Genomic DNA, 23,888 nt, shown 5'->3' with positions numbered 1-23,888 from the left:
CCAAAATACACTGTCAATATGCTATTTGGTTGCCCCTGGTACTCAATAGCAATGCTGTGTTGGCTGCCCATAAGCTTGTATTTTTGGGTGTCTCTTCTTTGGTTTCCATGGGTGATTTGACCAACAATCTATGTCACCCTGTTTATTTCTTCCTTTGACAGTTTGCTCTGTACAGAAAGGCAAGCTCATTCCATGAAAGCTGTTTTTTCTTATTTAAATGGAAAGGACTTGATGGATATATTTTGAGTTTTGTGATTTGTTTTCCTTCATGGTTTTTTCAGTATTGTGCAAGTTTTTGTATACTGCCTAGTAGGAGAAATTCTCCCCAAACTTAGCTACACTAAATCTGTCTATTCTACGCCCTAAATTCCAAATACATTTTATTAGTTATTCCTTTCTTCACTTCTGTTTATTTTCCACTGATAGTGGTTTTGTCTATACATTTTTGCTCCAGTACTACTATTTAACTGTAATTTAGGATACAGTTTAGATGTTCAAAGTGTGGGGCATGAGGCAGAGCCATTTTGTTAGTCAATAAGTAGATACTCATTTGTCTCCTCAGATTTCCCAGTTTTTCTTAACTGATAAGCTAATTGGTAATGGAGCAGGAAAGGCTGTGAACCACCCCCCACTCAGAAGTATGTGCTATGTAAAATAATTGACAGTGGAAGTTTTATGAATGACTCCTGTACAGGGTGGGGAAAAGAAGACAAAAATCTGTGTTTGTGTCTTGAAATTACACAGTTTCTGTGTTATGCATAAGTCAGGTTATCTGACCAGTCTTGTACTAATATAAACTTGTTGGTATTGAATTTCTAAACAGTAGTAAAAAGAAGCTAATAATTTATTTACTGAGCACTGGATGTTTATTTAAACAGATAATTAAACACTAATACTGCAATAACAAAGATATTGTTAAATAAGTGTAACAATACCTATTGTGTAATTTAATAAAGTGTAGAAATGTTGCTACAGGTTACCAATGACTAAATTAATCCTGTAGCTATGGGATGTGTTCATGCAATAGTTTCTTACTTTGACAGCAAGTAATCAACCTAAAATGAAGTCCTAATCCCAAAGCAAATAAGCCAGTTATGATCGGCTTTGTTCTATCTGCAGTGTGCTCTCTGATTTGGATCTGTTACCCTTGAGCTGATCTAGGTGTCCTTTGGTAATGTGTATGGAGCTACAGTATCCCTGCTGGGTGCTTCAAAGAGGATTAGTGGAACATGTGAGTTGTATATTGTTACTTAAGAGTGCTGTTCCTTTTTCACTGTGTCCACTTAGACCAGAGGCAAAGGAGGAGGGTAGTGCTTTGTTACTTTTTCATCCCAGTGATTTCAGCAGTGCTTGGCACACCTGTCAGTATTTCCTTTTGCATTAAGAAGAAAAAGTTAATTGCATGTTCTCTTCCTTAGCTCACAGTTTTGCTCAAGATAAAAGCTCAAGTTGAAATTGTGAAATTAGACTTGGCAAATTGATGTTGATTTCTTAATAATTGAATATCAGTGACCTGGAAATGGAGTGACACAATAAAGGTGCCATTCTGTTTTTGTGGCTTTTTTTTTTTTTTTTCTTAAATACTGACTACAATTTCATTTAAATACCTCAGATGAGGAGCTCTCTTTATTTGGGTACCTTGGGTGGTGTACTTGAAGATAATTTGCTGTGAATTGGTCAGAACTCATGACTGTTGATAAAACTCTGCTCTTGGTTTTTTCAAATCTTATGCCAAGGTGGTTGGTTCAGGCTTTTAGTATGTGATGGACTGATTGAAATTCAGAAATACTTCTGGCTTTACTTTTTATCTTGGATCCTCATCTGTTAAAGAGGATGAAGCAGTTAATTTTTCACATACATGTTTTGGTGTCATGCTCTTTCTTACTCAACGAGGCACATAATACTAGGAAGAATTACTTTCGAGTAGCAGGTCTTATTGAAGCAATGTGTGGTTACTAAATATAGCCAAAGGTAGAATCACAGAATGCTGTTTAAGGATTCTTAAAGCCTATCCACTTGCTAATGATTTGGAGAAAAAACAGTATTTGACTATGTGGTTAAAAACCAAATTCTAACAAATTAGCACGAAATTGATTTAAATGAAATTATAGGTCGTCTAATTTTGGTGTTTCCTTGCTCCAGTGTCTGACATCATCCATTTAATATTCTTATAATAGGTTACTTAAAGCATAAGTTCCTGATACCTACACTACACTTCCACCAGCCTGAGCTACTGGCAACACTGATGTCTAACTTAATTTACAAAAGGAGTTTTGAGTGCTGTGGACATATTGCTCTTAATATACCTTTATATGTTATAAGGAATATACTTATATATATGTGGCATGTATGTAAGAACAAAGTGGTTTATGTTTTGCTGCTTTGGAATGGAAGAAGAGCATTTGGGATTTCAGGGGCTTTGACAGCTGTAGCAAAACATTGCATCATTTTGCCCAGATGCTCTTTAAACTGAGGAAAGTATCATGGTTACAGTACACTTTTTTCGTTATTTGACTTTACTTTTTCTAATAGATGCCTGTGTACCTGTTGATGTATGTAAATTGACTGCTTCAATATGTTTTGTTAAAGCACTCCCTTTTCTATCCCAGCTCTCTTCAAAGTTACCTGTTTATGGCATTTAGTAATGTCTAAACCTGCAATGAAAAAATATCCTTGCTTTTCTCTCCTCTTTTCTTAACTGTAATGCTGTCCAGAGTAGTGATGTTTTACTTAACAACATCTGGGTTTAAATTTGGTTTTTATTAAGTGCATTTACAGATGTTTATAATACATGCATAATAAAATTTTTATCTGGTCAGATCTGAATGGAAGTTCATAAAGGTCATGTTTCCTTGCTGATACTACAGAAAAAATGTATTTTGGAATGTGTTGTATTTTCTTACAGTTCCTATAACATTATAAAATATGCATTCTCAGTGTTTTTTTGACTTGGTATTCGACTTAATGTGAAAAATTGACTTGTGTGATTCACTTCTAACTATTTCTGGGCAGTTTCCTTAAATGGCAATGTAAGGGGAAAAGTCCCTAATGAACAATGGCTTCATAGAAGGATGCAAAGTGAATATAAGACAACATGAATGTAACCATCTCCTTAAAAAAATATTGTCCTAGTGTAATTGGTTTTTTTACTTCTGTGATTTCTAACTCTGTTTCTTACTACTTAGCAAATGAGAAGAAGTGTAAGCAGATCCTTCAGAAAGCTGTGGAGTGCTCTGCTGTTCCCCTGGAACTGTTGGAAACTGCTCTGCAAAACTTTCATTTGAAAAAAAAGCAGTTACTTTCAGATGAGGAGAAGGAGAACTTTGCAGGTAATTGCAGTTTCTTAAAATACTGGTTGAGTTTATGCATAATGTGATTCTGGATTGGAAAAAAAGTCACTGGTGTTTGTCCCCTCCAGATACAAACTCAGAATCTCTATTGTCCAATAAACAGATATATTTATCTATATTATGAATCTTATTCCTTCAGTGCTTGTTTTCATCTTCAGTGCAGTGACTGTAGTTTGCAGGAGTTGTGGGATGGTAGATTCCGTAATTCTGCAGAGGGTGTTCCTCTGACTGTCATCAGGCATTTGTAGTTTGTAATAGAGACTTACAGCTGGAAGTGTGAAGTAAGAGCTACTGTTGGTTGAGAAGAATTAGAACTGAAACATACAGACTACGCTATACATATATAGGTTGCTTCGAGGTATATCTTGGGACAGACTGGGGAAGCCTTGACAGTCATTTCAGTGAAGTCAAATCTAGGAAAAATAATCCATTTCAACTTTATTTTACAGATGGACAAAACCTGTCTATCAGTACAAAACTGAAGCGCTTGGCTGTATCGTAAATCCTAAGTGATCCTTATTGCTGGGTATATAACTTCAAAAATGGAAGAGTTATTTCTTGAAGTTTTCAATAGATAAATTCATTTGGAGTGGAATTGAACAAAAAATATGGTTGACTTCAGGATTGAAGTGTGTGCAGCTAACCATTTCAAGAGTGATGTCTAGGACTTCCATATTTTTTCATTTTATAAGGACAGAATTAATGTAAAATAGGTCTGATTTAATTTCCTTATCTTCAGGAATGGTGTTTGAGATTTGCCTGGCACCTATTGAATCAACCTTTGAGTGAAACACTAGCTGGGGGTGAACACTTTTAATAGTATTCAGCTATGGCATTAATTTTTAATGAACTTTATTTTCTGTCTTATTCTGTTTACCATTTATCATCATGGATATAGGCATCGTAAGTGCCACTGCTGATGTACTGGGCCACAGGAGAATGTCTTGTAGAGTATCAATATCCTTCATGGATTGTACAGTTTCTCGCTGACATTGACTTGCTGCTGCAGAGCAAAGGCAATACCTGTGAGAATGCATGGCAAAACCCTGCCTGCCAGTTAGGAAGCAGTGAACTTTTGGGGCAAGAGTAGGCTCATTTATTTTTTCATATATATGAGTTTGTAATTAGGTATTTAAAAAATGCTAACTATTAATTCAGTTATTTAAAGATTAAAGTTTAAAAGGTAAATAACACCAGACTTGAAATATCTCAAACTCTGGGACATGCATGGCCTAAATCACTGAATTTGGCTTTAAATGAATTTGTATGGCCCTCTGGAACAGCAGAGGCTATTTTAGTGTATTAGCATTTAGCTCTTTTCTGTTTTGTATTTCCATTTGAAGAGCTGCTTTTGAAAGTTTTTTTATTTGGAAATATGAATGCTGTATATGTAAATGCATTTGTTCACAGCTTCAAAAGATTGCTTTTGACAGTTGCGTGCAGTTTGTGTTGTGATGCAAATATAAACCATGCATCAAGTCTAGAAACCTTTAATTCCTTTTTCTCTTTCATTCATGCACAGCAATCTAAAGTATTTGACATACCAACTGCAATCAAACACAGTTGGGAAAAAGTAATTTAGTATTTAAGAAAGGTAGATCACAGAATCATGTTAGAATCATTTTGGTTGGAAAAGACCCTTAGGTCGTGGCGTTCAGCTGTGCTCAGGACTATCATGAGAAGCAGATAGGCTATCTCAGACTGTGAAGAAATGAAAGTATTGTAGATCACCAGCTGGATGTGAGAGTCCAGTGGCAGGCTTGGTGGTAAAAAAAAAAAAACAACTTTGTTTAGAAAAAGTGTGGGAAGCATTCGTGAGATGATGATGGTCCTGGGTCCCTAATAAAACTACATTGTGCATTGAAGCCCTTTTTTATTTAAATGAGTAGTTAAGTCTATTGGCATAAGTAGTTTATAAAACATTAGGTATTAAAAATAAGCAATACCTCACTGTTCATCTGCCAGAAGTCTGACTTCTGGCTGAAAGTAGAAGGGGAATATGGGAGAATTCAAAAGAAAAGTAAAATTTGTTTTAATGAACTGATACAAATTTAAAAATGCTGAGATAAATACTATATTAAAAAGTCCTTAAATTGTGATTTCTTGGAATGCTGTGGATGGCCATGAATTTTGTTGGTGAAGCAGATAATTTCCTATACTGGTGGAACACAAGGCCTATGTGATGTAGAAGATATTATATAATATCTTAGAATTGTTGTGTGGTTTGGGTTGGAAGAGACATTGAAGATCATCTAGTTCTGAGCCCCTGCTATGGGGCAGGAATACTTTCCACTAGATCAGGTTGCTCAAAGCACCATTCAACCTGGCTTTTGAGCACTTCCTGTTGTCTTTGGTGTTCTTTTTTTTTAATATGTTCTTTGGTGTCTGTCTTTTTAAAAAAAAAAATCTTGTAGCATGGAAGAGATCTTAATCAAAATAACCAGATATTAATTTGAATTCTTTAAAAAGGGTTTGTCAGGAAAATAGTTGAGTTCAAGAGATTATTGTTTCTCTGAAGGTGCTTAAAATAGCTTGTATTCCTCATTGTTCCCTAAATGAAGAATTAAACTGTGTTGTAACATGTGAATGTGTGTTCATTAAGGTGCTGATATATTTTCATTAGTGTATTCTGAGTTCTTGTGGTTTCCTAATTTCTGAGAAATGTCCTTCCCTTCACCTGTAGGGAAAAATAATGTGGAAGACAGTGTTGTTCTGAACTGTTTATTTGTGGATTTGAGGTTCTAGAATGACTTTACAAATAATTTGATTTCTGGTTCTGCTTACCATAAAGTATATCTGAAATATATGCCTTAACAAAGTTTATTAAGTTGACTTGACACTTCATTTTAAGATTAATGTACAACTTCAGAAAATTTTTGCCAAATCTCAATAATCAAGCAAGATTCTATACTGGATTAAGATGGGGCTGCTGAATGAGTTGTTTGCTATTGCCTGCCTTGATATTCCCTGACCTGTCACAGCTTGTATGACCATTCTCAAATTTGCTCTCAGTGAAGTCAGCTGGTTTAATTTAGCCCAGTTAATTGCTTAGAATGATTCAGTTGAATTTGTCTGATATGATCTGAATGATTCTAACTATTTTTGCTACAGTATCAAGTACACAGGAGTCTGGACTTCAGAATATAGGTGGAAATCACAGAAGCATAAAAAGGAGCGATTCTAGTGAAAATTCTTCTACTGTTACCAGATTTTTAATTAGGTAATGTCTTAATTTCTTATTTAATGTCTTACAGCATCATTTAAACCAAAACCAAACACATACACTACAGTGTCATGTTTTGTTTTGTGGGTTTTTTTTTTTTGTTTGAGTTTGTTTTTTCCTTCAGGGAAGAGAAGTCACAGGAACTGGGTGCCCTAGTTAATTACCACAATCCATTGAGACCACTAAACAAATCTAACCAGGTAAAACAAGTAACATTTTCTTAAAAATCCTAAACTCTTTATTCTGCTTTACACACCTGATAACTTCGACTTTGCTCTTAGATTTGCCAATTTGGGAGGGTTCCTGTTGCCCTACTATCTGATGATGGTGATGACATGGAGGATTCAGATGTCCCACTCACGGCTAGTGTTACTAAGAGGTATGATTATTGGGTTTACCTACAGCACAACAGATCTTAATACTCCTTTTCAGTGGTGCTTTTATTGGATAGTGGGAATGTCAGATGTTAATGTTAAATTTGACCTGAAGGTTTGGGACAAATAATCATTATAGGTGCAACCGGTACTGCAGTAACCTACTTCTGATCCTACTACTCAGATTCTTTGTATGAAAGCATGTAAACATAAATTTCTTGTTCTGGCTATTCAGTAAGCTCAAAAGGAACGGAAATTAAGGCCAAAATAAATTTTGTTCAAAATATCTTTACTTTTATGTAGTCCAGTTTTTAAAATTAGAGATAAGGTAGTCTCATAACTTCCAAAATATTTTAAAATCCTCATCTTATAGGACTTCTTTGTATTGTTTCTCACTCTGCTGTCTGAGTGGACCTGCTTTTCTCTATATTTGAAGCTTGTAGTCAAAAGTCTTCTCACAACTACTTTTCTCATCTCATTTACAATAAAAGCCATCACCACACTGTGTGTTGGCATATGATGTAATTAACAATATTACTTCAATAGGCAAATGTCCAGCTCCAAACAAACAGCCTTCGTTGCACCTTTTCCACCATCAGAACCAAAATCTAGTGGGCATGATTCATACAGCCTGGGAGATTTGCAGGTAACTTAAATATTTTTTAAATACATAAAAGAAACTTGATCTATCCTATGGTATTAGTAAGAAAGATAAAAACTTTTTCAATTCAAGAAAGAAATAATGTAGGGTTTCCCTTTAATTATTTGTGGATAGAAACATACATTGTGGCTTTTAAACTTGAAAATTGTTATGCATAATTGGGCATTAAAAAAGAGCTTTTTCTGAACAGTACATCTGAGCAATGGGAGTGGTGTTAGAAATACAGTGAATGAAGAGGGGATAAACAGATTTCGGTTTGACTACAGGACCTCTTTCAGCTGTAGTCATGAATTTTAACATGGGAAGTACTCTATTTAATGAAGTCTATTCAACTAAGTTAAAGTGCTCTATGGAGCCATGAATTACAGCTTTTGATAGAGATTGGTTTTCAGCTGTGTCTTACATTTTCATGTCCCCATCCCCTAAAAGAAAATTCCAGAATAGAAAGCATTTAGGTGTCTTTATTATAGAAACTGGATTATGAAATTCAGTGTTTATGTATTTGAAAATAGCATCAGTAATACTTGTCTGTGTAACCTGCACTCTTCCCTGAAGCATGTTTGATTTGTGGTGCATCTGCCATTTAATTACTGTAAGGAAATGTCTTTTGGATACTACTCTTGAGTTTTGCTTTGATTCTTTAAGATGCTTTTTATGTTCTTTAGTCCTTACAAGAAAAAATGGCTTTACAGTTGCAGATGTTGGATAAGGGCAGCTCAGAAACAGCTACCAATTCAACTGTAACTCTCAAAACCAAAGTGGATACAAGTCTTGTGACGAAAAAAGAAGGTAACTATTAATGTCATGTCTGAGTAGTTTGAAACAGAAAAAACATTGAAAGTGTGCTTTTTAAATGTGTTTATTTTTAAAAAATGTGTTGCTAAATAAAATGTTTTCCAAAAAGCAGAAGTTGGTCTGATTGGATTTGGGGAGTGGTTAAATAAAATTTGGCTTTTGTGTGGTATCTTTGATAGTTGTGGGAAAAAAAGAAGCCCCAAAACCCACAAAAGTCTCAACTGTGACAATGTCCAAAACTGTGAAGTGCTGGGATGGAAGTAAAATATCAAGTATAGTGCTAATTCATTATGTTCTTACCTCTTGAAATACGTGCAACAAATAGGCTTTGAAATAGCAATGGTGGGAGATTTGCCAGCCTGAGAGTAGAAAAATATTGCCAGTTTTTCAAGTAACAGTATTAGTTTATACCAAAGGACAAAAGGTAGCTGTTGATGGAGAGAAATTCAAATGAAAGACTATAAATTTCTTGAAGCCTCCATTTTTAGGGTTTTTTTTTTGAGACCAATTATAGTGGTTTGCTTCTCCTATGCTCCTTTTTTTCCTGTCATGCAAAAAGTCCTGGATAATTTCTACCTTTGTTTTCCTATATTCATTGCAATATAATTTAACTTGTATTGCTGGAATCCTTTTGTGTGAATGACACTTGTACTAAATAAATGTGTACATTTACAGTATTAAACTTCAGTGTCAATCAAATACGCTGTTACACTTTGTATTGCTTTAAATGCTTTGGATTAAACATGGGTTTTAGCCTTAAGTATACTGTCATTTTTAGAATTATCCTTTAAAGAAATTTAAGGTTTTGCTATCATTTGAATGGCTGGGATTTTTACTGTATTATTAACATACCTTTGGAGATTGGTTTCTAAAGTTCTTTTAAGAACTGTCAGTTTTGGTGTATTTCAGAAATAAATACTTCAGTAAATGTTGAGTTATCAATACATGGATTTTGACTGTTGTGTGAAGTCACCTAGAAATAGGGATGGCATGAGATTATGTTGTGTCTTCCTGGAAAATGTTATAACCAGCTTGGATTTATAGCAAGGATTTCAGGGCCAGTAAAATCTAGAAGGTTGCTACTAATCATTTACCAACATCATGGAATATGGAGTATGTGTACTAACCTCTTGTGGTTACTTGCTATTTTAGTGTTTTCATCAGAAAACTAGTTCCCCAAGTGATTCTCTCATCCTGCTGAAGAAATTAGGTGAAAATGTCTAATATTGCAAGAGTTGAATTTAAGATTATATAGGTACATATGTATTATAGGAAAGAAAACATTTCAGTTGAAAAATGGTGATTTTTTGACTTCAGTGTCCCCTTAGCCCCTCAGTGAAACCTTTCCCACTGACTTGCATTGGGGACAGTTTGGGTTTCAGGTCATACTTTCCCTGTTCATGCTGCATTCCAGTTTTTAGGTGAGATGCTGGTTGACATAGTTCAATCCTTCAGCAGCTGAATTGCATTAAGCTGCTCAGCATGGGATGCTGCTTTCTAGTAATTTTAAAGGAGAACTTCAAGCATGTGAAGGAACACTCTTAAGCTGTGCTTTTTGCAGCCTGCACTGCCACATCCCACCAATTCACTCTTGTACTACCTGTGCAAAAGTAACCAGGGGACAGAGTGCCAAGTCCCTTTAGGCCTCTGGTTTCAGTCATTACGCTGGGTTATAGGTTGCCTATTGTCACAGACAACAGATTTTTAGTTTGGAGTCTTGTAATAAGCTTATCTTCAATGCTTTATAAACCTGCTCAACATCCCAAGATGTTGTAGTATAATTTATAAACATACTCTTATTCTGTGTTGATGAAGGAAACAGTTGCATCTCTGTTATTGTTACAGTCATATCTTAAGATTTTGAAGAAAGTTGCTATGTTACTACACTGAATTGAATATGGAGCCTGAAGATTACATTAATGTCTTTTAAGGCCTAATTCCAATAAATCAACTGTTTGTTTAGTCTGATGTAGAAAATGAGGTAAAATTATTCTAGAAACTTTTCAAGTATTGAATATTGTATCCTTTTACTAATCTGTGGTTTTGGGTTTTTTTGTTTGGTTTTTTTTTTTTTTTTCCCAGAAAATAAAGTTCAGCATCAGGAGCTGAAGATGCCAGAGCCCAGGAGTCTGGAAAGTCAACAGCAACAATCTAGTTTTGGTGAAAGCTATAGAAAGCAGTTGGAGCAGATTAAACTAAACTGTGTTAGTGCCAGAAAAAAATGGCCAACTCAAGAAGTGTCACAGAAAAGCTGCTATGGAGAGGTAAAGTAACACGAACATGTACTGCATGTGTGCTAGCAGCAGCCTTCTCATGTTGAAGAAAATATTTGTGCTCTTACTTGTGTGATAGAATATCTTGCCTTACCCTTTGTAGGGAAAACAAATGAACCTTGAACAGTCTGGTCATCCTGTTTCAAGGCAATTATCGCCACCAGATGCTGTTGCTAAGAAAAGTGACCCATCACATGTTTATGGAACACCAAGCACCACATCTAATGATTATATGGCCTGGTAAGCCTACTATAAGATGGTAGTTGATCTCTGGAAAGACTTAAGCAGATTTTTACAGGGTTTCTTACATTTTTCTGTTCAGATAGGAAACATTCCAAGTGCTTCTGTAAAGTGCCTGACTTTGAGATTCAGATTGCATTTAGGGACCTTTGCCTTTTCTGTCAACTTTTCAGCATTTGAATGTTTACTATCAAATAAATAAGTCCTTAGTACAGCATTTACCTTTTTTGCTGACCCCTGCTACATGACATTTTCTTTTAGATAACTCTTTTTTGTGACTGACAGGCTTTTTAGATCAATAACTGTGTATCAGCTTAGTTCCTATGATGCAAGTGTCTGAGGTAAACTACTTTTAAAAGTACTTCAAGAAATCCAGAGGCTTGCAGAATTAAGCACTTAAGTTAGGAAATGATAGCATTTGTTTTTCCATGTGACCTTAAATTAGGCATAAACCCCTATGCCTGTGTTGGCAAATCTTTCTAATTGTGTGATTATTTATTGTTTTCATAAGTCTCTAGGATGAATCATATAGGTCAAGGTTGTATGCTGAGTAAGCACTGTTCCATAGGTAGGACCTATGTCTCTTTAGCTGTAGAATTCAGAATATATATAGGGAATGAATTTTTTGAACATCAATTGATGAAGGAATTTGATAATAGTCCTTGATTAAATTCTCATTACTTAGTTTGTATGTACATGGTAAATATGCAGAATTGCTGAGTGCTTCTGTGTTCTGTGGGAACCATGCTTTTGACTGGTTTTGTCCTTTATTTTTTTTTAACTTCTGTGATTTTACTCTACCAAATAAATCCTAGGTGTATACATTCTTTTCCAGTTCTGATCTTGGCATTAGTTTCTGTAAACAGTGGGAAAAAATAAAGTATCTTCAGCAATATAGCTAAATAGATGGTAGACACCTCAACAGAACAAATAAAAAAAAATTTGATTTTTTGCAAACTTCAGTTTTCTTAAATCCATGATCTTTCCGCTCATACACAGTATAGCCAAAGCTCTTAATGGCAATAGTGAGGGTTTTTGAAGTTGTCTGTCTCAGTATGCTTACTTGAAAAAATAGGTAATCTAAGAAGTTTTTGAATAAATAAGCTGGGGAAAAGTAACTGTCTCAAACTCTTGTAGTCAGCTCTCCTAGCTTTATAGTTCTTTCACTTTCCAATTGCTGGGAAGTGCCAGGTAGTGTCTGAAGATAGGGAGTTAGTGTTTTAAAAAGTATTTTCTAAGTATGTTGTAGTTTCAGTGTATTTCTAAAAGGACTTCTAAATCAAGAAGTTGGGGTCTTTATAATGCTAATTATTGAATGAAGTGGAGGCTAGCTTTCAAGAAATATTGAAGATTTCAACGTTGTTGTTAAAGTAATCTTAAAAACATACAACTAATGCAAATATTGTTCATATTTTTGTTAGTTTCAACACACCAGTTGTAAAGGACAAGCTTCTACCAGGATGTCAAATTTCTACTCCCTACAGCCAGTTCCCATATTATTTACCACATACTCCAGCAACTCCATTTCAAAATCAAATTGGCTTGCAGGTAACAATTTTGTCGTTTTTTCAGTACATATGTTCACTGGGAACTACTTTAGGTAAAATAAATGTGTGTATATACTTTTCTAATCTGAAGTTACTGTTCATATTCCTGGATCAGTAATGGAAAGTAGTCTATTATTCCCAAAATAACTTTCTTCATGTGTATGTCTGAATTTAGATTAAATTACTCAGGTGTTGAAAAATCAGTTCAGTTTTGTCAAAGTGCTGGAGCCTTTGTCTGCAACCTAAGCCTTTTCAGATCCTACTTAATGACAGAGGAAAGAACTAGAGTCTGTTTTTGTTCTGCAGTGCTTTTACAGTGGTACTACCCACTCTATAGTGCATTACCAATAAAGAGAAGCAGTGTGTGTTGAAAACCATGAGTTTGAGGGAGGTAAAAGATTGCATTTCTACTCCATTTTTGTTAGATTTCACAAATTTTGATACATTTGTTGTGGCCTGACATCATGTAAAAATGTTATCTTAGATGTGTTGCACATTCAGGTAGGAACCTTCCCAACTGTACATAAAACTGAGGGATAGGTTTAAGCTTCCTACCAGAGGATAAGAATTAATAAATCAAATTTGAGGCCTTTCTATGGCTTGGTCTAGCAGACAAGGGCAATGCAGTCAGTTTTAACTTCGCAGTACTGAAGTCTTCTAGCTAGTAATTAGCTTCAAATAAAATGGTAGGTGACTTCATTACAGCTCTTAAGTTGCATGCTGGGACTGAAAGTCTGTTAGATAATACAGTTTCTGACTAAAAAGAGGGAGGTGTCCCAAATGATCTGGGGAGCCTTGTTAAAGAACACCCTTCTGTTGATTTCCGGTATGAAGAGCATTGGCACCTTTTACAAGAGTTCCATGATGTTACATACCAAATGGTGATCAGTGTCTGGGGATCTAGCTTTCATTTGAAGTTTCTTTACTGTTTGTAAACAACTTTTATTGTCTTCAGAAAGAGCAAGGCAACTTAAAGCATTTTAACTCTACAAGAAGTAGAGCTCTCTTAAGTTCTGTTGCACATACCAATATTTATTTCTTAACCTTTTCTGTGTGTACACAGGTTCCAGCTTCTATACCTTCACATGAATGCCTTGCCATCAATGGCAGAGTTTATACAGTATTAAAGCAAATAGGTAGTGGAGGCTCGAGTAAGGTAAGGTGCTCCTTTATCCTTTTAGGCAGTCACTAATTTACACAGTAGTAGTTCTATGTAAATACATGTTGAAATCATCTAATGAGTGCCTAGTGTTAGCATGTACACAATGTTTGACCCAGGGAATCTAGAACTGGTTTAGTGCTATGCTTAGACCTTTTGCTCTTGAAGATAATTTCTATGGTAGAGTAAGCATTAAAATTCCTGATAGAATCAGCTCTTCTGTTGTGAGAGATGCATTGCCTTGTGTACATGCTAATGTGAGAGGCTGTTGTTTAGAGCAGTGTGATTTACATTGTTGGGAAATGGGTGACTTGTAAAGTTGGTTGAGAGTTCGTGAAGGAGACAGACCATCTCTTAAGACTTCTGTAACTTGTGTGAGAAGCAGAGTTGTAGCTATGTTTGAAGGGCTGAGTGAGCTGGTTTTTGTATGGAAATTTGGGGTCATGGGAAGTTGGGAAACAATTTTGCAATCTCTTGGTTTTGTTATAGTTCCGTATTTTCTTGACAGCATAAGCAGTTTGGCTGGATGTTGTGGGGGATTATGTTAAAGGCCTTACAGAAGTCCTGATAGATGACATCTGTATCTCTTCCACTGATGTAGTCCCTCCAACACAGAAGGCCACTGGGATGGTCAGACAGACTTGCACTTGGTGAAGCAGTGCTGGCTCTCAAATCACCTGCCTGTTCTCCATGTGTCTTAGCATAGCTTCTAGGAGGATGTGTTCTTAGGACAGCTAATTTAACTACTTAAAGAGGTCTTTCCCATTGTGAATCTGTGCCTAATCATTGCATTTCAGTAGTACCCAGTAGGATATTCTCTGTAATTTTTCCAGCAACTGAGGTTAGGATAACAGGTTTGTAGTTTCCTGGGTCTTCCCTCCAACCCTTCCTGTCAATTGGAATAACATTAGCCACCTGCCAGTCAGCAGGGACCTCCAGAAAGAAGAGCTCCCTGTGTTGCCAGTATACAGTTGTAGAATGAGGTGGGATGGCAGGGACCTCTGTGTGTCACTTTCTCACAGTCAGCTTAAAACAAGGCCAAAATAATTTGTTATTGATGGGTTTGTGTTTGAGTATTGTCAAGGATGGAGATTTCATAGCCTATCTGGACAAGTGGTTTTCCTGTTGGACTATGTGACAACACGGAAAATATCCAATTGTAATTTTCCTTGTTGTTAGCTATGTTTGTTACATCTCATACTTTGATTCAAGCGGAGTCTGTCATACCTTCCCTTTAAATAGGTGAAGACAGCAATAGGATTTCCTGCAGCCCTCTCATTTTAAGACTGAATGGACTTTGTGCTCTTAACCTCTTCTCATATGCCATGTGATCTAGCCTCCAAATTTTGGTTTGACATAATGTGTGAGGGCAGATCAAACCTGTGTCTCTGGGAGTGTTATTTTGTAATCTTTATCTTAGGGGCACTCCAGACTCATGATGTACTACACCTAGTGAAATACAATGTGGCACCAAGATAGCTTCTGATAAGGGTTGATTCTGTTGTAACTAGTGTCTTCCTTCTTGATTTTTGTTTTTCTTCATGCTGACTTTGCTTGAATTGTTTCTTCCTTTTGAAAAGGTAGACTTTTTTAATATTCTGGCTGAGTTGAGATGAAGGACCATAGTAAGTCAGAGCTAGGGATGAGTGAAGTTATTAACTGATACTGTTTTGCAGGTGTTTCAAGTACTGAATGACAAGAAGCAGCTGTATGCTGTCAAATATGTGAATCTAGAGGAAGCTGATCAACAGACTGTTCAGAGCTATAAGAATGAAATTGCTCATCTGAGTAAACTGCAGCAACATAGTGATAAGATCATCCGCCTTTATGGCTAGTGAGTAAATACTAATTTTATTTAACCAGTATTTCTCTATAAAAAGACATTTCCTTCACTTTTAATATACATATATTTATTTTTAGTGAAATCACTGATCAACATATCTACATGGTAATGGAGTGTGGAAATATTGATCTCAATAGCTGGCTTAAGAAGAAAAAAAAGATGGATCCATTGGAACGAAAGAGCTATTGGAAAAATATGCTGGAAGCTGTTCACACGATCCATGAATATGGTATTCTTAAATAATTATAAGTATTTGTATAGGGTATATGGCAGATAATATGGATCTGTTTTAATTTTGGACAAATTCAGAAATATATCCCCTGAGAGAAGGCAGGCCACAACCACCCCTCCCCCACCAGGTTCAGGAAAAAATAAATTTTCCTCAAAGGAAAGAAATAAAAACTATTTATTTAACAAACTCACAGGAAGAAAAGGACAACGATGCTAAATAAAACCCCTTGCTCTGCTGAGAGAGACCTGGGAAAATTTTAGTGTCTTTCTGTAGATCTCTCTCCCCCTCCTTGGAGCTGGGTCGTGGTGGGCCCACCTCCGGGGCCTCGGTGGAAGACTCTCCCAATGTGTTCTGATGTTGAAATGTTCCAGGAAAAGAAGAAGGGAAAAAATCGAAGTCCCAGGAAAAAAGCTCTCCATCTGTCTCCGGAGAAAAAAAGCCGAAAGCTGGCTGGAAAGCAAGCAGTGTGCTTCCTCTGTTCTCTACTGCAGAAAGCAGAACACAGAGGAGTCTGTGTATCTGTGTCCTTGAAAACAAACTGTAAACTGCTTTGAAAGTTTTGCTGTTTTTTTTTTTTTTTCCCTCTCCCCTCTCAGGCTCAGTTTAAAGGCACAGAAAAGGCAAAAAATTAATTTCTGGGCATATAGCAGAGATAGGGGAAACACATCATGAAGTCACCCCAAGACATGAGGTGATACTGTTTTTAGTGTTGGTGTAATCTTAGTGGTCTTCAAAGATGGGTGTTTACTGTATTTTTTAAAAAAACAGTGAAACAAAAAACCAAGGTAAATCTTGATGCAGAGGTGTAGACTTAGATAGCTCAAGAGTGATCTACAAATATCACTATTTATGTATGTAATGCTGTTTTCTTACAACAGCCAGAAATTTTTTCTGGTTTAGGCTGTTGTATATTCCCAATTCCACTTGTTCTCTATTAGACTCAAATTTTAGCCTCTCATTCTCTCCAAAAATAGCTTTGACATTAATGACAGCTCTGTCATCTTTACTTTGACAGTGTTTCAGCTTTTTCTTAGAGTTCTTCAGGCCTTCCTCCCATCTTCATCTATGTCATTAAAGTGTATGCATGTGTATTCAGTTTGTCTGTATAGCACAAAGGGGAGGGCAGACTTGGATGTTTTCCTATATAATAATGAAGACTAGTACATATAGTAGAAAGCATCACCTATTTTCAGAACTAGTGTATTCAATAATACAGCAAACAGCAAAACCTTCTGAAATTCAGGGTACATACACACCTGTGATATTTTCAAAGAGGACACTGATTTTTGTAAAATATCAAGATGGATTGGTTGCGTAGATAATAACCAAAATTCATATTAAATTGTCCAGGTAGAGTTTGTGAGAAGTCAGTTGTGTATACTTGTCAGTAAATGGTACCTTTGATCACACTAAGCAATAGAATTCTTTTATTTTAAATACCTGCTTAGCTAATTGAAGAGAGCTACAGGCATGGACAGGCCACTGAATTGCTCCAGAGCAGCAGTTCAGTGTGGCTGTGTGCACACAGAGCTGGAGGGTCTGTCTCAAACTGAGACAAGCTGTGCAACTCAAATTGCTTGGAGCTGTTCTGGAGTACCTGCAGATTTGAATAAGTAGTAATTCTAACTGTAAACTCATGCAAGTGTTAACTGTTTAGAAAGAAATGGAAGCACTTTTATGAAATATGCAGAGATTCAGGTAAAGCCAGTCTGCACCTTCTCTCTGTGCAAGGGTTATGGGAATTGAGTAATGCTAAACTTTATGGTAGTAATTTGGATTTACTTTAAACTCTTTTTTACAGGCATTATTCACAGTGATCTGAAACCAGCAAACTTTCTGATAGTTGATGGAATGTTAAAACTAATTGACTTTGGCATTGCAAACCAAATGCAGCCAGATGTGACAAGTATCATTAAAGATTCTCAGGTGAAATACTTCTGGAAAATTCGTGTCCATTTTTCTGTGAAGTGCCATAGTATCTGCTGATAATTTTGATTATTGTAATAACCTCAATTAATACTGAAATTCTATGCTGAAGGGTTTTGTATGTGTATATGAATATTCATGTCTATTGATTTTTACATGATTTTAATGAACAGAATAATAATGGCCTTCAGCCTTAATACAAACAAACTTTCAAGATGTTTTCCAGTGTTTTGGGACAGAAATCTAAGTTTTTATTAAGTGAATTAAATTTAATGCATGCTTTACTTAAAAGAATGTTTTTACATTTTTATGGCTAGGCCGGCACAATGAATTATATGCCACCTGAAGCAATAGAAGATAGGTCTTCCTATGGAGAAAATGGCAAGCCTCGTTCTAAGGTAGTATGATCTGTTTCCTCCTATTTCCTTCATGTTAAGAAGGAAGTGTAATTCATGTATCTTCAGATTTGGTTTTTTTTCTAAATCTTCCACTGAAACTTGAACATAAGAACTTCTTGTGCCATGATGATGGTGTGCAGAGTGGAAGGTTAAGCCTAATCTCCCTAACTACCTAAAAGCATTTGGCAGATGCTGTTTAGAAAAACGTAAGTGCTCAATTACTGAGTAAAATTGAAAGTAAAACAGATGCACAGGCTTGGGCATTGGAGGAGCTAAAAATACAGTGAAAATATCTAAACTAATAATAACCACAAATATTTTAAAATCAATTTTTATGGAGAAATACAAGAGTTCACTATGTTATCAGTGTGAATAGCATTGAACAGTATAGAGTACAGTGCAATACATGAGCCTTTTGCATATCAGAGGCTGTACTGCTGACTCATGTTACAAAAGCCTTTTGAGCATCTTACCTCCATGCTGTGCACCTCTGAAATCATCCCAGGCTAGAGTTTTCAGGGTGTATTTCTGGGAGGATCTTCGATGGAGTCAGGTGAGAGAATCATTCCTCTGTTACTTCTTGGTTTCCTGCTTTGTGCTGTTTTGTTTTAGCTTTGTTCTGCCAAAAACTGGTGAAGCTCTTACAGCACTGCTTGCTGCTGTACTGCTGCATTTTAGCATTCTGCATAAATAACCATGGCTTTGAATTTTTTTCTAAAAGCAATAAAATTTGCTTTCTGATACAGGCCATTGTTAGGATGTTTGCCTAAACAAGTTATGATGATATTGTGTCATTGTCATATTTTTGAGCTCTTTAAGTGAGAGGCAGGTTTTACAAGTACTGAGTAATACCTAATAAGGTCTTTCAAAAGATGATAAAATGAAGTCTAGTATTTTAGGGCCACAAGTACAAGTTCAGTGTATCCTATTAATTTTTGTATGCCACAGAGTATTGTGTATTGTAGAAATTTTTGTAACATCAACAGGGCAATGGAACATGAATGATGAGAAAAGTACTGAAGGAAAGCATTTTCACACTGGCAGTACAGTGTGTACTGTACATCACTAAATTATGTACACCTTCAATTAAGGTGTACATAATATAGTGAAAGTATTTAAAATAGGTACTTGCACATACATGAAGATTTACTTTTTAACAGTTGAAGTATTATGTAATGATATACAATGTTTTCTTTCTAAATAGAAAATAAAATATTTTCTAAGTGGATTTCTTTTTTAAGGATGATAATTTTTTACCTTTTCTTTGCATGCAAAGTGCAGATTTGTTCTGGAGCTCAGCTCATCTAAGCAAAAATCTTACTACTGTGCTGGGAGTCAGATTCACTGCATCTTTCTCCACTTCCATCCTCTCCCCCAACAGTATAGAGTACAGTGCAATACATGAGCCTTTTGCATATCAGAGGCTGTACTGCTGACTCATGTTACAAAAGCCTTTTGAGCATCTTATGGGCCCTCCATGCTGTGCACCTCTGAAATCACCCCACGCTAGAGTTTTCATATGTGCTTCTCTTAAAGTGCTTCAGCTTCCACAGGGGAAGCGCAAAGACACCCTGCAAGTAACAGCCTAGGTGTTGTGGTTGAAATACGGATCTGAATTCTATAAACCATGGGGAATTGAATTGTGGCTTTCCACTTTGGAGACATAGCTGTGATCTCTCACTGTTTCCTGGATTTAATTAATTTAATATGCTTTTACTTGTATTTATTTTTAAATCTGAAATTAGAATCCTGCAGTTTGACTTGTTAAGGACTAACTTTACTTTTGGGTTAGTTCTTCAAGTAAGTTCATTTTCAAAAATAGTTAATAAGAATTGTTTTCTTACGGAATATCAGTGAAGGAAGCCACATCACTGTCTTAGTAGATAATGGCATGCTGCCTTAGTGATTTAGTGTAATAAAGATCTCTTATACCACAAAAACTGTACAATTACATGATAAATTGATTGAAGGGACAGTTTCTTAAGTAATATTCAATTTTTTTTTTTAATATTAGATAAGTCCCAAAAGCGATGTATGGTCACTAGGATGCATTTTGTACTGTATGACATATGGAAGGACTCCATTTCAGCATATAACAAGTCACATCAATAAAATGCATGCTATTGTTGATCCAAGTTATGAAATAGGGTTCCCAGATATTGCTGAGAAGGATCTTCACGATGTGCTGAAGGTAACTGTCCCTTAAATTTTGAATTAAATAATGGGAATTTCTTTATTTAAAGCATATTTTCTAAAACTGAAAGAGTTGTGCTTGAGAGACTTTTTCCACAAAAAATGCTTGCTGCTACTTGTAGTAACAGGCCTTATTCCAAAAGAAGAATGAAGCTAGAGCTACTTCATGTAGTTTCCATATTGAAGTCTCTTTTTAGCTTGATACCGACTAAGTAATTATTGAAAGCAGTTTGACTTAACTCCCTTGGTTGAACATCCGAAGTAAATACTGTTAATTCCTAGGATGATTTGTAATTTATAGGCAAAGCGTTTTTGTTTTTTCATTTGCAGCGCTGTTTAATAAGAAATCCTAAGGAAAGAATTTCTGTTTCGGAGTTGCTGGTACATCCCTATGTTCAAATTCAAAGTCATTGTCAAACAGGTACATTTATTTTAAAATACATTTTTATTAAATAGTATTTGTAACTCTGCTTTAAAAAATGCTTTACTGTTAGGTGTACTATGAGCTTGTTGGCATGACTCAATTTTGTTTGGTGCCTACATCTGCTTCAGAAAAGACTTCAATATTTTAATTCTTAAACTTCTTACAAACTGTATTGGCAGTTTTCACACTGATAATGTATACAGTTTCAACATAACCATAAATTAACTACAGGTGTCCCAAATGCAAAAGGAACAGCAGAGGAAATGAAACGTATCCTTGGCCAGCTTGTTGGCTTGAATTCTCCCAATTCTATTTCTAGAGCTGCGAGGGTAAGTAAATTCTTTTCTGTTTTGTGCAGTAGTACTTGCTCATGCAAAGGTTAGAATGTTTGGTAGTGAAAGCTGAAACAATACATATATGAAGTCTTTAGCTATAGCTGGAAAAACATTGTGCATCTTACTGCTTTTACTTGCAAGTATGCAGAATCTCTACATTCTTCTTAATTGGAAGGATTGAAAATGATGCCAGCAATCTTTACTTTTAGCTGTTTCTTTCCTTTCCACCTCTCAGTACATCTGCTTTGCTTTTAAGCTGCCCCTAAGCTGAGGGTCTTCTAATTTAAGAACCCTCACTACGAAGAAATTATCTCAATTGATCTGTTAAGTGTGCCCACTTTTGGACTGCAACTGTTCCTGCTTTCCTGGAAGTTGCTGAACTGTTAATGCAGTGCTACGTGTAAATTAGTTCCTGTGTGTTGAAGTATTGCAGCCTCTGTTTATTGCCTGAAAGAGAAGCTTGATAAACCTTCAACTCTGTTCTTCCTACCTGTGTCTCAGAAGAAGTGATAGTGGTAAAGTATACATAAGATGTTGAGAATGCAGAGCTGCTTTCATGGTGAGGAAAGCAAATTCAGTGTGTATTAAATATAAAGGAATTTATGCTTACACTGCTAGTTGTACTTGATCTGTTTTAAATATGAGTAGTTATCCTTTTAACAATGTAATTATCCTTCTAAATAGTTATCCTTTTAACAATATGGCAATGTGGCTGTTTGTGGGCATTTGAGTATCTCATGTAAAGCTTGCATGCCCCAAGTACACAAATAACTCCCTTCTTCCAGGCTGGTGTTTCCATATTGGAGACAATAAACTTGATTTTAGATCTCTGCAACTCGTTTGTTCTCTACTGACTTGTGAAGCTCTGTAACTTTGCCCACACTGCGAAGTCAGCATGTGTATTCTTTAAGGCACTGCATTGCATTGCAGCTGGTACAACTAAGCTGTCTTAAGTGTGGTTTTATTTTTTGATTTGAGAAAGGAATTTTGGTATGGAATATTTCAGTATGTGACGATTTATTTCAAGTGGTGATGTTTGTTATATAGTTTGAATCCATGTGCAATACAACTGTGTTCACCTGAATGCCCTGTGTGTTTGTTAACTTTCAGACTTTATATGAACAGTGCAACAGTGGTAAAACTCTTGATGTATCAGCATTTGCAAAACCTGGGAGTCAAAAAACATGGACAACAAAATGATGTACTACTGCTCAGGAGGCAACAAATGTCTGGTCTGTTCAAAAAGTATTTTGTGCTGCTAGCTTTTAAAAGGACACTCAGCAAATAGTTTGCATTTTGTTATGTTCTTTGGGTTCTTCTGATAATGCTTTCCAGTCATTAAAAAGAATTTAACTGAATGCTTCTCACCGTGGGCTTTCACTCCTTGCATGCTGCTTGGGTCGAGCAATGACAATGGCTACTTGGTGATTTTGATCTGTGTTACTTACAAAGCACTACAGTGTCTGGAGTACAAAAACTTGTATGAGAGTCTTTTAGTTCTCTTGTCCCCCTGAAGCTAATATAAAAAAGTTCCCAAAAAATGCCAATTGATGTACAAGAAAAACACGAAATATCTTTTAAAACATCTCCTAAGGCATGAACAGAGTGTTATGCTGTTCTGTCTTTTGCAACAAATACCTCTTGTCCAGTTTTGACCATAACCAAGGAAATGAACACAGTATAAGCCACCAGTTACAATATTGGCAGATGCATGTAAATGTCACCCAGTTTTTGAGCTGTTCCTGTGGTTAAGTGTTATGATGGAATCATCAGTACTGTTATGAACTTACATGAATAAATGGCTCTTGTATTAAAAATGCTATTATAAGTGTAGTCTGCTGTTCAAATTTCTAAATAGTAGAAAATCCTTCAAGATTCATGACGGTAATAAATTACTAGTATTTATTTTTAAAAGCATTAATACTAAGCATTCTATAAAATGCACTGAATGTAAGAGAAGTGGATTTTACATGGTTGTTACTGGATTGGTCGAGTTTTAACTGAATTACATTCCTGGTGCAAGTGTATGTTCACACCTGCCCTCCCTTGTTTTGAATTAGCAGTGATTCTCCACATTACACAGGGAGAGTGATCAGGAGTGGGAACTATTCCTGATAAAGAGGAGGGCTGAAGCAGGGACAGAGAATGTGTGCTCACTCCAGTGTTGGAGCACACACAAGAACAGCACATCTGCTGTGTAAGAAACTTAATCTCTCCAGGTTTGCTCTTAAGGTGTTGATCTAATTGTCATTGTATGAAACAGGGTGTGGAATCTCAATTAGTCATCTGTCAGGATGGAAGTAGTTATCCCATATTTCTAGTGAAAAAGGGTTGTTCCCCATAATGGTCTTGTTCTTGCTAATTTTTTCTTTTAAGACTTAGTGCTGCTGCTGCACAAGTTCAGCGGTATTTCAGACATAAGAAGTACATATGCTAATTGTACTCCGCCTTTTGTTTATAGTTTGTTATATAGGTGTTAAAACTTTCAAAGTTGAAGCCAATGAAGAAATTTTATTGTTCTGGACATTTCATATTCTAAACAGTATGAGAGACTGCTTATTGTATGGGAACTGGAACACTTTGGCTTTCTCTGGAGAGCAGGGGGAAAGAAGTATCAGCCTCTTCAGAAAACAGCCTGTGAAGAAAATCTTTACTCTGCAGAAATGTCTTTGAAAAGTTTCCCAAGTACGTGTCTACGTTACAGATCTTGAAAAAAAAAATCTTTGTAATTATTCTAATGTTATAATTGTTAACTTTGGCTGTTTTGCTTCTCTAGTTTGTGTTGAATATTGAGAAGCAGTGCTACATTAGTGCACAGCAATGCTACAATAGCTACAGCTATTTTTCTTTTGTAGTGTATGGTTTATCAAACCTTTCTCTTATGCCATGACTGCTGAAGAACTCACAGGAAGTAT

General features: G+C 35.9%; 1 protein-coding gene across 7 annotated transcripts in view; it reads left to right on the top strand.

Moving 5' to 3' along the window:
- The window catches only part of TTK (TTK protein kinase), a 32,383-nt gene extending 9,582 nt beyond the window's left edge, over window positions 1-22,801 (top strand). For 6 of the 7 annotated variants that reach the window (XM_010404956.3, XM_010404982.3, XM_010404966.3 and 3 more), the window contains 18 exons: window positions 3,186-3,329; window positions 6,462-6,570; window positions 6,698-6,773; window positions 6,855-6,952; window positions 7,494-7,593; window positions 8,274-8,397; window positions 10,486-10,667; window positions 10,780-10,916; window positions 12,338-12,464; window positions 13,527-13,619; window positions 15,299-15,456; window positions 15,543-15,694; window positions 17,499-17,623; window positions 17,941-18,021; window positions 20,036-20,212; window positions 20,545-20,635; window positions 20,870-20,967; window positions 22,084-22,801. In XM_010404956.3, the coding sequence (XP_010403258.1) occupies window positions 3,186-3,329; window positions 6,462-6,570; window positions 6,698-6,773; window positions 6,855-6,952; window positions 7,494-7,593; window positions 8,274-8,397; window positions 10,486-10,667; window positions 10,780-10,916; window positions 12,338-12,464; window positions 13,527-13,619; window positions 15,299-15,456; window positions 15,543-15,694; window positions 17,499-17,623; window positions 17,941-18,021; window positions 20,036-20,212; window positions 20,545-20,635; window positions 20,870-20,967; window positions 22,084-22,173 (2,162 nt within the window). In that variant the 3' untranslated portion in view covers window positions 22,174-22,801. The remainder of the gene's footprint in view (window positions 1-3,185; window positions 3,330-6,461; window positions 6,571-6,697; window positions 6,774-6,854; window positions 6,953-7,493; window positions 7,594-8,273; window positions 8,398-10,485; window positions 10,668-10,779; window positions 10,917-12,337; window positions 12,465-13,526; window positions 13,620-15,298; window positions 15,457-15,542; window positions 15,695-17,498; window positions 17,624-17,940; window positions 18,022-20,035; window positions 20,213-20,544; window positions 20,636-20,869; window positions 20,968-22,083) is intronic. The other variant, XM_019290564.2, reaches the window with a different exon arrangement.
- Window positions 22,802-23,888: the final 1,087 nt, after the last annotated feature.

Source organism: Corvus cornix, chromosome 3 (assembly GCF_000738735.6).
Source record: "Corvus cornix cornix isolate S_Up_H32 chromosome 3, ASM73873v5, whole genome shotgun sequence".
NCBI classification, from domain to species: domain Eukaryota; kingdom Metazoa; phylum Chordata; class Aves; order Passeriformes; family Corvidae; genus Corvus; species Corvus cornix.
Note: the sequence above shows the minus strand (reverse complement) of the source record. Positions and strands in the feature narration are given on the sequence as shown.